Genomic DNA, 15,837 nt, shown 5'->3' with positions numbered 1-15,837 from the left:
TATTCTGTGAGATGTCTAGTAATGTTAACAGCATACATGAACAGTTCCTTACAGTTACCAAAAGTTTCTAATTAACTTGACTTAGTCATTAGGCAGCATACCTCCTGTCCTAGGACTCTAGGGATAAAAGGGAATTTATTGTAGTGGAAAAATTGAAGCTCTTTTTATAAGTGTTTTTTATCCTTTCATTTTAAATTGTATTCTTTTTTTTTCTTCTTTCAAGTAAGCTGTATGCCCAACGTTAGGCTTGAACTCATGACCCCAAGTACAAGAGTCATGTTCTATTGACTGAGCCAACCAGGAGCCCCTGTATTCTTAAATTTGCCAAGGCATTAAACTTTAGTGATTATTATCTTTATTATTTAAATAAAAAATAAAAACAAAAATTAAAAAAATCCAAGTATAAGACCAGTCTTATGTAAATGCAAAAGTCTAAATGAAATATAAACAAGTGGAATATATTAGTGTATCAAAAGGTTATATGCCATGACTATACAGGATTTATTTCAGGAGTATAAGAATGGTTTAATATCATGAAATCTGTTAACATAATTTATTATATTAACAATTTGAAGCAGAAAAAACATGGATGCTGAAAAAGGCATTTAAAAAACCCTCTTAAACAAGTAAAGGAAATTGATGAAGACTTTTTACTAAAAAAAATAACAAACATCATTCTAAACAGTGAATTACTCAAGCAATATGTTTAGAATTAGGAGTATTACAGAGGTGTTCACCAGTAATGTTGTACATTGTTTTGGGAGATTTAAACATGCAATAAGAAAATGAAATAATGTAAATATTGAAGAAATAATAAAATTTCTTTGAAGATATGATTGTATATCTATACAACTTTAGTAAGAAAACTGTTGGGATTAATAAGAGAATTTGTTAAAAAAAAAAAGAATTTGTAAGATGACAAATTACAATATAAACATAAAATAATCAGTAGGTTTTCTTTGTCATGGAAATAACCTGGTAGAGTGGAAATGGAAAAATATTCCTTAGTGATAGTGACACAAATTATAAAATATTAAGGAATAAATTTAATAAAGGTACAGAGAGAATCTTATATTATTGAAAGGTAAAAATGAAATCTGAACAAATTCGTTTATTCAGCAAACATTTGTTAAATGCTTCCTATGTCCCAGACACTGTTCTAGGTGCTTGAAATATCTAACAAGACATACGGAGTCTTGCTATCACAAAGCTTGCATACTTGTGGAAGAATCAGCCAGTAAATAAATACATAAGTAACACAATATCTGATAGATTTTAGCTATAAAAATGAGATGATGTGATAAGAGGGTGACATTACACCAGATGGTTAGGGAAGGTCTCTTTGAGGAATTGATATTTAAACTCAGACCAGCAGCAACCAGCTACTTGAAAGTCTCAGGGAATAGCATCCAACAAATAGGTAGTACAAAGCTTCTAAGGTATGAAAGAGCTTGTGAGGAACAGAAAGGAAGGCAGGAGTGGCTGGAATGAAGTGAGAGTGAATGTTTCTGTGGTAAGGCATTTGGATTTTTTTTTTTTCAAGATTTTATTTATTTGTCCGAGAGAGAGAGAGAGAGAGAGAGAGAGAGAGAGGGAGAGGGAGAGGGAGAGGGAGGGAGCTTGAGCAGAGGGGGAGGAGCAGAGGGAGAGGCAGACTCCCCCGCTGAGCAAGGAGCCCGATGCGGGACTCAATCCCAGTACCCTGGGATCATGACCTGAGCTGAAGGCAGCCACTAAACCAACTGAGCCACCCAGACATCCCGGGAATTTGGATTTTAATTGCAGTGAGAAAGCAGTTTTAAAAGTGGTGTATGACTTGATGTGATTTATACTTTGAAAAGATCTTTCTGGGATAAAGAATACAAGGAGGGAGCCCATTAATCAGGCTGCTGTAGTAGATTAGCCAGAGGTGATAATGGTCTGTGCTAGGTTAGAATGGATATAAAGCATAGTAGACAGATTTGGGATAAGTTTTGGAGGTAAGACTTGTAAAGGTTTTGGTTATGAGAGTTTAGGGGAAGTGAGTAATTGATGAGAACTGAATTTTTGGAAAATGCAAAGATACAAAGTTCTTAGATAAGGAGATGGTACCCCTAAAATGTAAAATCATCTTAATTTAATTTTCAAATGTACAGTAATTTCAATTAGAATTACCAAGAGTTTTAAAAAATTTGATAAAATGGTCTTAAAATTAGTATGGAAGAATGTTTGAGAATAGCCAAAAGAATTCAGAAGGAGAACGCTAATGAAGGGGACCTACTTTACCACTATAAAACTGCTTACTCAAGTATATGCCTTTGGCATAGGAATAGACAAATAGATTTGTGGAACAGAATAGGAGGCCCAGAAGTAGATCCTAGTGTAAATGAAATTTTAATATATGAAAAAAATAAAATACTTCATTTCAGTGATAAAACAATGACTTGATAAGTGGTGTTGTCACAACTGTATATTTTTTATTTTTTATTTTATTTTTTTCACTGTATTTTTTTAAAATTTAATTTTGTGTTTTTTAAATTCAATTAATTAACATGTAGTGTATTATTAGTTTCATAGGTAGAGTTCAGTGAACAACTGTATATTTCTTGAAGAAAATAATGTTGGATCCTTAGGACACTAAATGCAAAAATAAATTCTACTTAAATGAAAAATCAAGATTTTAGGAGAAAGTTTAAGAGTATGTATCTGTACTGTGGTTTGGGGAAACTTTTTTACCATGATAGGAAACCTAGAAGCTATATAGCAAAAGCATATTTAACTATATATACATTAATATATTTTATATGATAACGGTCAAAATAAAAACAGGTTGGGAAAAATAACATTGTTCTAGTGCATGTATCAGATTTAAAGGATTATTAACTGTAATGTAAATTGATATGCAGTGTATACAAATAGAAAAATTGGCAAAAGATTCCATAGGCAGTTCAGCAAAGAGCAAGTCTGAATGGTTAGTAAACATGAAAATTGTGTAATCTCTTAACACTGAGGAAATTCAAATTGAATAATTATTAGATAATTATATCTCACACATCCCATTGGCATTTTTTTTTTAAGATTTTTAAAATTTATTTATTTGACAGAGCAGGAGAGCACAGGCAGGGGGAGTGGCAGAGGGAGAGGGAGAGGGAGAAGCAGGCTCCCCACAGGGAACCTGATGCGAGCAGGGAGCCCGATGCGGGCCAGTCATAGGACCCTGGGATCATGACGTGAGCCAAAGGCAGTCGCTTAACCAACTGAGCCACCCAGCACCCTCCATTGGCATTTTTTTAAAGTGGTAATACTTAATGTTGGAAAGTGTTATGTGTACACTCATGTTACTGGTGAAAAGAGGAATTTTTTAGCGATTTTGGAAAATCTTATTAGAATTCAAATATATCACATATTTTTTTATTTATTTACTTATTTTTTAAGATTTATTTATTAGAGTGCAAGCGAGTGTGGGGGTGGGGAGAAGCAGAGAGGGAGAGAGAAACCCAAGCAGACTCAGCGCTAAGCACAGACACCAACATGGGACTTGATCCCATGACCCTTAGACCTCGACCTGAGCTGAAACCAAGAGATGGATGCTTAACTGATTGTGCCACTCAGGCACCCTTCTATCACACATTTTTAAATCCAGCAAACACATCTTGGGAAAATAGTTCATATAAATAAGCACCAGTAATTAGGAAATATATATAAGGATGAAACAGCATTGCTTAAAGTGGCAAAAATTGGGAACAAAATGTGAATGTCCTTGGGTAGGGAGATTACTAGTTAGCCATCCAGATCATAGACTATAATTTAAGCATTTAAAAGAATGTTAGGAAAATAAATAAATATGTTAGATCTGTACTAATTGACTTAGAGGAACTGTGTTAGTATATTGTTAAGGGAGAAGAATAATACACAGATGTGTATAATACACAATTTTGGTAAGAGAATGACATAAAACAAAATCCTTCCTGCATTAATATAGAAAATAGAAATATATAGGAATACATTTGTATATGGTTATTAGAGTATAGAAAAAGGCATGAAAGTTTATAGACGATTGTTAACATTGAGGCAGAAGTAGAAGCAAGGTAAGAAAATAGTATTTTAAAAATGTGTACGGAGTAAAAGCACTATGTATGATGTTCCATTTAACTAAAATATATATATGACTTTATATGCAATAAAGAAATGAATGGAAAGATTGTCACCAATGTGTTAATAGTTATTTCAGGGTGGTGATATTTCAGGTCATTCCTTATAATTTTCGTTGTTTAAACGTTTTACAATGATCATAGTAGGAAAAAAAAATCTATATTATGAGGGGAACAAAGAAAATTAAAGCTGATGGCAGTAATTTCTCCCCCTTTGTTTTGCAGTTATGCTATATTGACTCCCAAACTGATGGTGGAATCCCTTCTTACTGTTTTGCTTTAATGGTGATGTTTTTTCTACAACAAAGAAAACCCCCTCTTCTTCCTTGCTTACTTGGAAGTTGGGTAAGCACGAATTTGTGACATATGTGCATGTATATATGTAGTTTGCTCTTACAGAGTGCTCTGTTCAAACATTTTAAGCTGGAATTCTGGTTTGTTTGTTTGTCCACCTTTTTGTTTTTGTTTTTTTTTTTTTAATAATTTTTCCACTACCAATTTGGAATGCCTTTTTATATAGATTGAAGGCTTTGACCCAAAAAGAATGGATGACTTTCAGCTGAAGGGCATAGTAGAAGAGAAGTTTGTGAAGTGGGAATATAATTCAAGTAGTGCAACTGAGAAAAACTCAATTGCTGAGGAAAACAAAGCTAAGGCAGACCAACCAAAAGATGATACCAAGAAGACAGAAACAGACAACCAAAGTAATGCCATGAAGGAAAAACATGGCAAAGTAAGCTTTTTTTTGTTTTTGTTTTTGGCTTTTCTATCTGTAGAATTTGTGATGCCTTCGATTGAAGCTCTTTAATAGTAGATTGACTGACTTTGCATAAGCCTCTTGGCCTCATTTTCCTCATCTGTGAAGTGAGGGGTTGATCTGGTTTAGTTTTTCAGTGCTTATGATTCCCTAATGAATTTATACCTCCTTTTGGAAAATGTATATTGTTTGAATCATGTCATGGTAATTCTTTGTATCTTTTTCATTTAGACAAGGAAAATTTCCTTCAGGAGTTGGGCTGTGATCAAAACTTTAACATATGGAAATTATGTTGCCAGATTGGTGGAAAAATAAAGGCTCTTTCCTCCATTAGGGGGTGGCTTGCTTATTTAATCATTCAACATTCTTTTATTAAGGACCTGCTATGTGCCAGACATTATTTTGAGGGCTAGGGGACCAAAGATGAATATTCATGGATTGTGTACTCCAGAAGTATGTAGTCTTCTGAAATAGACAGATAAATTATTATAGAAATGAAAGCATTACTGAAGTGATTGCTCTAGCTATATTGAATTATATGTAGTTCCCTGAACAGTTGTTCTTAGTCCCTTTAACTCTCCCACTTTCCTAGACTTCTTTCTCCTCTCCTCTCAAACCACTAATACTCAGCTAATGATTTTGCTTATTACTTCACTGAGAAAACTGAAGAAGTCAAAAGAGAACTTCTTCTACACACTCCCACCACCACCTGCTGCTGTCTGCACTCACATAGTCTGCCTTCATGCCTGCTTTTGTAAAGGAACTTCCCATGTTGCTATCTAATTTTCTCCACTTGTGTATTTACTCCCATCCCTTCTTGTTTATTCTAGAACACTGCTCCAGCAATTCTTCTTTATCCTTCCTAAGTTAGCAATTTTTCATTCAGTAAGCAAACATGCTTTTATTTCTCCCATTTTAAATAAAAATATGGACATCATTTCCCTTCCCAGCTATTCCTTTGCATCCTTTTGCAATAAAACTTCTTGAAAGAATTGTCCATATTCACTATTTCTGATACCTGTTTCCTCTTAACTCAGTGTAGTCAGGCTTTGACCCTCATCAGCCTACCAAAACTTGTACGTCAATATCATTATCTTCCATATTGCTAAATCCAATTGTCACTTCTCAATTTTTATATTTTTGATGTATCAGCAATATTTGCCAGTGGATTATTTTCTTCTCTGAAAAATTTCTTAACTTGACTTTCAGGATAGCACACCCATGGCTGATTATTTCTTCTCAATCTCCTTCCCTGGTTTCTCCTTTCCTCTTTAGTCTCTTAATGTTGGCATGCTCCAGAGCTCAATCGCTGATCCCCTCCCCTTTCTTCTGTATCTGCACTCCCTTGGTGATCTTATCCAGTTGTATGGGTTTTACATACCATCTGTATGATACTCCCAAATTTAAATCTTCAGCCATACCACACTCCTGAATTCTATAGTTGTATCCAACTGCCTATTTAATGTCTGTACTTAGATGTCTAATAGAGATCTTAAACTTAACATGGCTAAATCTGGACTTCTGGTCTTCCTCTTTCTCCACATGGCAGTGTTCACATCTAAGTTGATGGCACTTCATCCTTTCAGTTGTTCAGTCAGAAGCCTTGGAATCATCCTTTACTTCCCTCTTTTATACCCTGTATCAAATCTGTCAGGAAATCCTGTCATTTCTATTTCAAAATATATTTAGAAGTTGACCACTTCTCACCACCTGCACCGTTACCATGCAGGTCCTAGCCACCATCATCTTTGGCTTGGATTACTACCATAGCCTCATAATGAGTTTCCCTATATCTACCATTTTTCTTTATACAGTTGACCCTTGAATAACATGGACTGTGCAGGTCCATTTACGTGGATTTTTTTTCAGTATAGCATATTACTGTAAATATTTTTCTCTTATAATTTTCTTAACATTTTCTTTTCTCTAGCTTACTTTATTGTGAGAATACAGTACATAATAAATATATAAAATATGTATTAGTTGACTATGTTATCAGTAAGCCTTTTGGTCAATAGCATGCTGTTAGTGGTTAAGTTTTGAGGGAGTCAAAAGTTATATGCAGATTTTGACCTCATAGGGGTTGGTGTGTCCCTAACCCCTGTGTTGTTCAAGAGTCAACTATAGTCTGTTCTCAGCCCAACAATCAAAATGGTTCTTCAAAAACTTAAGTCATATCATGTCCTTCCTCTTCTCCACACTCAGAATGCTTCAGTTGCTCCTCATTTAATTTAGAATAAAAGCTGAGGAGTTCTTACTGACTAGCCCTTTGTTTTTCTCTTCTCTTCTTACCCTGTCTCTACTACACTAGCTTTCTTTTCTTTTTAAAGCTAGTCACACTTCTGTTTATTGTGTTTGCTCTATCTGTTCCTATTCCTAGAACACTTTTCCCTCTTCTTCAAATCATACCTTTTTAACAAGACCTATCCTGACCACGCTATTTAACAATGAAACCATGTCATACTCCCATACTCCCATTCTTCTACTCAAAACTTTTTTTTTATTTCCACAGTACTTTGCTTTTTCTAACTTGCTATGTAATTTACTTGTTTTTTGTTATTTTCTTCCCCTGGAAAGTCAGATCCACTAAGGCAAGATCTTGAGGTTTTTTTTCACAGATATATCCTAAGTGCCTGGCACATAGTAGGCACTCAATAAATAGTTGTAGAATTGAATGAGTGGATGACTGTTTCATGTCTTTATCTTAGTGGTCACTTTTAGCCAGTCTTTATCTAGCTAATTCCTTTAGAATACAGGTATTGCCTCTTCTGTTAAAACCCTCCTAATTTAGAGGCCCATTTTAGCACATAGTGTTTACTGTAATTGTTAAATTGTCTCTTCCTCTCCTAATACTATGTGAAGGTAGGACCTTACCTTATTTGAGTGGCAGTATGGTAGGTACAGTGATTAGCAACATAAATTCAGTAGCCAGGTGGTCCTGAGTCAAATCCTTGCCTTGTAGTATCTACTTCATAGAGTTGTTAGAATTAATAGTTACTATATGTGGAACACTTAAAAAGAGTGAATGATGCATAGTGACCATTATGTTTAAGCGTGAGTGCTCATTATTTTTTTTATATCCCCAGCACAGTGCCAGGGACATAGTAGGTTCTAAATAAATGTTTGCTGAATGAAGGAATTAGCTTTTGAAAGCCCAGGGCATTTACTTAGATTTTTAAAGTAATTACTACAATAAGGAGCTGTAGTAATTGTTGTGTAGTGGGTTGCAACCTTGGCTGCACATGAGAATCACTTAGGGGGCTTTAAAAATCCCATTGCCCGGTCCATTGCCCAGGTCAGTTAAATCGAATCTTGGGAAGGGTATGAGAGTAGGAATGGTATGGAGCCTCAGGTATTAGTGTATTCTAATGCTCCCAGTGTGATCTGATGTGCAGCCAAGGTTGAGAATCACTGGTTTAGTGGGAAGAACAAAAAATTCTAGGAGTCAGTAAACTAGGACTGTGTTTCTAGCTGTGTCACAAACTGCTTCTTGGCAAGTTACTTCTTTATGCCTCAGTTTTTGTAAAGGTAATCTCTAAGGTCTTTTTAAACTGAAAATTCAATGATTCTGTAGTTTTGTGGAACTTAAAAGTATTTTTTCTTTTCCAGTCTCCTTTAACATTGGGAACACCAAATCAGGTATCCCTGGGACAGTTGTGGTTAGAGCTGCTAAAATTTTACACACTGGATTTTGCTTTGGAAGAATATGTCATATGTGTACGGATACAAGATATTTTAACAAGAGAAAACAAAAACTGGCCTAAAAGGCGAATAGCCATTGAAGGTGAGATGATATTATTTCATTTGGAGAATATGTTTTTGTGTGCCACTCATCATTTGTTTCTAATACAGTGTTAATAAATTATATCCCTTGGCTTTGCAGCACTATATATGCCACTAGGTTGTCATTATATATGTCAGGTAAATTCTTTATCAAGTCCATGATAGTTTTATAGAATTAATACTAATTTTAAAGTTTCAAATCTATAAATATATTGGTTAGGGTTATTAGCTTATTACATGCCTTTATTTTTATTTCTTAATTCTTTTGAAAAATTTCAAAAATACAGAAAAACAGAAAAGCTATTCAAAACAATCTTAGAGTATTCCTGTAGGTTTCTGTCACAAAATTATGTTAAAATAGAATTTGAAAATCCAGTTTTTCCATTGTCTTTTCTAAAGTACCTCATCTCTATGGAATGTGTAACTCACCAGAGTATATATAGAGAATATAATCAGTGGTGTTGTAATAGCATTGTATGGTGACAGATGGTAGCTACACTTGTGGTGAGCATAGCATAACTGCAGAGTTGTTGAATCACTATGTTGTACACCTAAAACTATAATGTAACATTGTATGTCAGCTATACTTCAAAAACATTTTTAAAAAAAGTACCTCAGTTGTTAAATGTGGCTAAGCTAAAGAGAAAAAAGATTGATTTGAGAAAAAGAGAAAAAATTGATGTTGACAAAAAAGTTTTTTTTTTTTTTTTTTTAAAGATTTTATTTATTTATTTGAGAGAGAGAATGAGAGACAGAGAGCACGAGAAGGAAGAGGGCAGAGGGAGAAGCAGACTCCCTGCTGAGCAGGGAACCCGATGTGGGACTTGATCCCGGGACTCCAGGATCATGACCTGAGCCGAAGGCAGTCGCCCAACCAACTGAGCCACCCAGGCGCCCGACAAAAAAGTTTTACATCAAATCCTGAGACTATTAAGATCTTTAGAATGCAAATTAATAGAATGGTTTCTAGAAAATTTAAATCATGCAGCATTTCACTCACTTTTTATAGATAAGGAATTGAATTTCTGTCCATCATTTTAGTCTGTTTAGACAATACATTCTTTTGTTGCCTGTCCTCTGTTGGCCTTCTCTAGACCCACAGATATTCTTATACACTCAAGCATGTACTTATATCTTGTACACTTACATAAAGTAAATAAATGAGCTCTAAAGCTTGTAGCTATCATAATTTGTCTTCTTGTCTTTTTCTTTTTCTTCTTCTAGAAGGAGAGGAAAAGCTTTTGGTTTAGAGAACAGCCTGTGGACTTAGATAACAGCAAAAACTAACAGATGCCCAAACGTTAACAATCTGAAGCTTGCATGTTAATCCTTTTACTTAGTGATCTTCAGTAGTGGAGAAAATGTGTATTGTTTTTTGGATGTCATTCATTTGTTCCTTTTTCCTGGGGCATATTTGTATTTAAGGCTTATAAAATCCAAAAACTCAATAAGCATTTTCGAGGTCTTTTATATTTTCTTAATAACGAGGATGTAGTTGATATAAGCCTTTTCAGCATACCCATTTTAGACTGGACCAAGATATAAGCCTTTTCAGCATACCAACTTTAGACTGGACCAAAATTTAAATTTCGGTTTGATTTTTACTTTCTTAGATCTCTTTTTTCCTACTTTTTTATTTCTCCTTAAATTTTCTGATTTCACTGAAGTTAAATGTTAAAATCATATTTTTTAACTTGAAGTTTTGAGAGTTTTAGTTATATTTTATTTGCTTAAATTGCAAGGAGTATGTACCTAAGAATATTGTGACAAGAGATGAAAATTATGAATGGGTCCTAGAGGTTTGAAAAATTCATCTAATGACAGTATAGGAAGGCATAACGGTATGCCTTTATCTACCAATTTTATCATTGAAATTTTGTAATGACTGAGTTGGTGTCCTCGGCCAACCTCTCATTAATTATCCTGATTATTATTCTTTTCTCTCTTTTCCCCTTAACATTTTTATTTTATGACAGAAACAAAGATGTTGCTATTGTATTTCCCCTACTCAGTTTATAGGAACTCCCACTTAGACCTTAGGTTAGGAAAGCTTTGGGAAAATGTACTCTGCTGACAGTATAGCAGTTCAGATCTTTTGGGTAAACTTGGAATTGTAATTTGTTAGTAGATACTTAGCAACTGACCGTTTCCTTTTTTCCTAGATCCATTTTCAGTCAAGAGGAATGTTGCACGGAGCTTAAACAGCCAGCTTGTTTATGAATATGTTGTGGAGAGATTCAGGGCAGCTTATCGGTATTTTGCCTGTCCTCAGAGGAAGGGTGGAAATAAATCTACAGTGGATTCTATGAAAAAAGAGAAGGGGAAAATAAGCAATAAGAAACCTGTGAAGTCTGACAATATGGCATCCAGTTGTTGCATTCTACTTGGAGAAAGCACAGAAAAAATAAATGCAGAAAGAGGTCAGCCTGATAAATATGATGAAATGGAATGTACATCACAGAGATGTATTACTGAAGATGACAGTTTGTTGGTAAATGAACTAGATTTGGCTGAACTCGAACAGGAATCTTCCTGTCTTTCTACCAGTGAAGACAGTGAATTAGAGCCAAGATCAAATAAGAAACAAGATGATTTAGCACCTTCAGAAACTTGTTTAAAAAAGAAACTCAGCCAGTGTAATTGCATTGATTATAAATCCCCTGACCCAGATGAATCTGTTGGTACAGACTGCAGGTCAAATATAGAAACAGAGAGTTCACATCAGATTGTGAGCACTGACACATCTGCTACCTCTTGCAACTGCAAAGCTACAGAAGATGCTTCTGACCTTAATGATGATGATAACCACCCCACCCAGGAATTATATTATGTGTTTGATAAGTTTATTTTAACCTCTGGCAAGGTAGGATTCATTTTGTAAACAATCTTTAAGATTTTATGGGTTTTTTAAATGACTATTTAGAGTTTTTAGATTCAGAAATGTAAAAATAGCTTCTGTGATGGTAGACTTTTATATTTTGGTATATATTTTCACTTTTTTCTTTTTACATTTTTTCCTATACTTGTCTTTAAAGAGTGTATATAAAACCTCAAAAGGTTTCAGCACTCTATTACTAGTTGGTTTATTTCACTTTCTCATATAAAGGATTCATCATATATTTTATGAAAATCAGTTTGGCAAAGGCAGCAAATATTTTAAACTTTATGTTTATTTTTTCTTTTACAAAGAATACAAGGTTTGTAAATTCTAATAGTATTCTACTTTAAAGTTTTGTTTGTTTTTTTGACATGGGGTGAGTGAATATAAATTTAATAAAGATAGATGAGCAGAAACTGAGATCAGGAACCAAAAATATGAAGAATCCAGATTCTGTCTCTGCCATTGAGCTTTTCTTTGGATATTGGCATATCCTTTATAAATTAATGGAGTCTTAACTTTTCTACTTTTAAAGTGGGATAGTCTGAACTTTAACTTGATAAATTATGGAAAATAAAATACCCCAGTAACAGAAAATAAGCAGTAACTACTTTGTTAATAAAGAAAGTTCTAACTAAGTCACATTGCTTCAAATGCAGTGTACATAATTGATATATCAGCACCCAAGATAAAAAAAAGATTATATAGATCATGTGTAAACCAAGTAGAATATTTTTTAAAAAACTTAGAAAGTTATCCAGTTTTATTATTTTATCAATAATTAGTTATTGACAAGCTTTAAAATTTTTAACCTAATTAGTAATCTGTGTTTCTTCATTCTTTGTAAGGATACATCTATTGCTTTTTTTTTTGGGTTGCAGTATTTAGGACATATGGACTGTTGAAAGGATGAATTAAATGGCAGGTTTTTAGAAAAGCCTCATAATTATATAACTGCAGTGTACATTTTTTGTTCTCTGCACTTGTTCCCCCTAGAAATTCCTTTTCTAGAATTTAAATATGTCATTTAAAAAAAAGTTTTGAAAAGCTAATGAAAATTCCAATGGTATTGTTAATTAGCTCATAGCACAGCATTCCCACAAGTAGAGGTTTCTGTATATAATTTACATCAGAGTTCATGGCTAGGTAAATGTTCAAGCTAATCCTGGAGGAAGAGGCTCTCTGGGATCTAGGCATTTTATAATAAAGAAAAGAATGATGCTCTTCCTTCACCGTCGCTAGTTGGGATACATTTTTACTGTTTTAACTACCTGGCTGGTCGTCCATTGGAATACATTTTAAATGGTGGTATAGGGTTTGCAATTAACTTTGTGGCTATTGCATAAGAGTTATTCCTTGTATGAAGTGAAGTTATTTTTTTGAGTTCAGCCCTACAGTTGGTTTCTTGAGTACCATGTTAATGTAATAAATTGAACCAACTAGCCAAGTGAGGGTTTTATAATTGATTGACTATGAAGATAGAAGATGTTTGGAGTGAAATGAAAGGTGCCACTTGAAATTTCTTTATAATCTACTTTGTTAAAGATCTCAGTAGGTTAAATTAATGCACGTATTTCATCTTGGGAGCTGACTGAAATGTTTGCATTAACCCATACATATTGCATCTTCTAGGATTTCCTGTATAGCACATCTCTGGGTAAATCTGATCTTCATAATATCATTTTAGTGGGGAGGAAGAGTTAAATTGGTTAACTTAAAATACGGTTTTTACATTTAACACTGTATTTAATTAATACTTTTTTATTTTTTTTTTAAACCTCCTGGAAGCACAGGTTATCAGAATTGAGTTACGTAAAAGAGTCTTTTTGGACCTGCTTTCTAAGTGATGATGAGTCCCTCAATAGTTTATTAGATTATTAGATTATTTTTTTACCTTTGTATAGCCACCAACGATAGTATGCAGCATCTGCAAAAAAGATGGCCATTCAAAAAATGATTGTCCAGAGGACTTCAGGAAAATTGATCTAAAACCTCTACCAAAACAAACTGTAAGCAAACCGTTTTCAAATAAGAAAATAAATATTTAAAACCTAGGAAAGAATCTACTCAGAGTAGCTCTAGTAATAAAAGACTTACCAAAACATCTTTTACATACTAAATCAAGTATTTCCCGAAATCGATTTGTCATTGGTGGTAGAGGTTTTTTTTAATAGTTTAGAGACCCAACAACAGACACTAAATGCCTACTAAATGCACAGCACTGTGGTAAATGCCAATGGGAATACAGGGTCCATATTATGTGTTGCTTTTAAAGAGCTTAGACTCTGGATCTGTGCTGTTTAATATGGTAGCCATTATTTAAATTTAATTAAAATAAAATTAAAAACTAAGTTCCTCATTTTTACACATCTCAAGTACTGAGTAGTTACATGTGGCTGCTGAATTGGACAGTCCAGATAGAAAACATTTTCATCATTGCAATGCTCTTGCACAGTTCTTCTCTAGACGGATATATGATATGTGTGAAAATTTCCATAATTGGAAGCAGAATATATTACATGCTGTAGTAGTGGTAAACAAAATGCAGTGCAAACACAATTTTAACTGGGGTGGATCAGAGGAATTGGAATTAATGATGAGGCATTTGAGATGGACCTTGAACTGCTTTTTCAGATCTAGGAGATTATGCACAAAAGTATAGGGTGTATAATTTCTTTGGGAGAAGAATTGCCTTGGATTTGGTAGAATAAAAGAAAGATAATAGAGGGAGATAAGGCTATAATATTTTGGGAAGGGTCTTACATACCTTTATTCAACATTTATGGTGTACCTGGGGTAAACCTTCACTCAGCAAACATTTTTTTTTAAATAACTTTCTGGGTCCCAGATAAAATAAAATTTCTGATGTCATAACTTTTAGTTCCCCATCGTAATACTTCCCCCCTAGACTTCCCTATCCCAGTCTCTTGCCAGGCAACCAGTTAATTGCTTTTAGTCACTATAAGTTAGTTTGCATTTTCTAGAGTTCTATATAAATAGAATTATATAGAATGTACTCTTTTTTTCTGAGGTGGGGTTCTGGCTTCTTTCATTTAGCATAATTATTTTGAGATCCATCCATGTTGTGATGTGTGTAAATGTTTCATTTGTTTTTATTGCTGAGCTGTGTTTCATTATATGGATGTGCCACAATTTGTTTACCATTCACCTGTTGACTTGTTTCCAAATTTTGGTTGTTACAAATAAATTTGCTCTGTACATTTGTATGTGGGTCTGGGTATGGATATATGCTTTAATTTCTCTTGGGTCATACCTAGGAGTTGAATAGCTGGATTGTGGCACATTTTCTCTCCCAGCAGCTTTATTAAGATATAATACATTACATTTGTTTTTATTTATTCATTCATTTATATGAACTCATGGATATTTTATACTTTGGGTTATGATCCAATACTACTTTGTTGCTCATATTGTTCCAGATTTGGCTATTGGGAACTCTTTCAATTGGTTCCTTTGACTCTTTAATATACCCCCATCAGTGTGTGGGGTTTTTTTGTTTATTTGTTCATTTGTTTTTTTAGCACTTCCTTACTTTCTGGCACTGCAAGGTGCTCCAGGCTCATCATGTATATTTTCCACCCCAGTCCTAGAATTAGAAATTTCTCTGAAGAGCCCTGGTTCCTTTTATTGGAGAATGGTATTAGAAACCAGAATCTGGAAGCTAGGGTACTTATTATTATTGGGTGTTGTTGCTTTTAGGCCCTCTCTGAGCGAGAAAATTATGTATATATACTAACTTAGTATATGTTCATATCTGTAAAAATTTCTATATGTGACCATCTTAAATTAAACATGACTTTGTACTGATGGCTCCAACTTGAATGTATTACCATATGGCTCATTCAAGACTCTTCTTTCTGCTTATCTGTAAATTTCCCACTCCCAACAATGAGAAACCTGGCTCTCATCATCTGCTACCCATTTATTTAATTGTCCCATTTAAGTACACATGTATAACATTATCGGAACTATTATCTAATACCCCTGTGGGAAATAACTTTATCAATTAGAGTACAGTACTTATGTGTATTCCTTTTGCCCTTAGTCTTACAAACTCCACTCATTTTCAGAGTTATTTAGGTTATTACCTTTTCCCTCACTCCCATGAGTAAAGTTGTCTTACACGTCTTACACATGATTCTTTTGTTACAGCCTGCATTCCATCCTGAGATTCCCCAACCTCCTAGATGATTTTTTAAAATTTGCATACTGTAAAGTTGACTCTTTGTGGTGCACAGTTCTGTGAATTTTGACAAGTGCATTGTGTT

General features: G+C 34.0%; 1 protein-coding gene across 1 annotated transcript in view; it reads left to right on the top strand.

The window, feature by feature from the left end:
* TUT4 (terminal uridylyl transferase 4) overlaps window positions 1-15,837 on the top strand; it is a 121,475-nt gene that overhangs the window by 71,100 nt on the left and 34,538 nt on the right. The window contains 5 exon segments of the mRNA XM_044913871.1: window positions 4,356-4,475; window positions 4,651-4,863; window positions 8,497-8,671; window positions 10,833-11,533; window positions 13,453-13,557. Coding sequence (XP_044769806.1) covers window positions 4,356-4,475; window positions 4,651-4,863; window positions 8,497-8,671; window positions 10,833-11,533; window positions 13,453-13,557 — 1,314 coding nt within the window.

The sequence above is a fragment of the Neomonachus schauinslandi genome, chromosome 4 (assembly GCF_002201575.2).
Source record: "Neomonachus schauinslandi chromosome 4, ASM220157v2, whole genome shotgun sequence".
Classification (NCBI taxonomy): domain Eukaryota; kingdom Metazoa; phylum Chordata; class Mammalia; order Carnivora; family Phocidae; genus Neomonachus; species Neomonachus schauinslandi.
The sequence above is the reverse complement of the archived record's forward strand: the minus strand, read 5'-3'. Positions and strand labels throughout refer to the sequence as shown.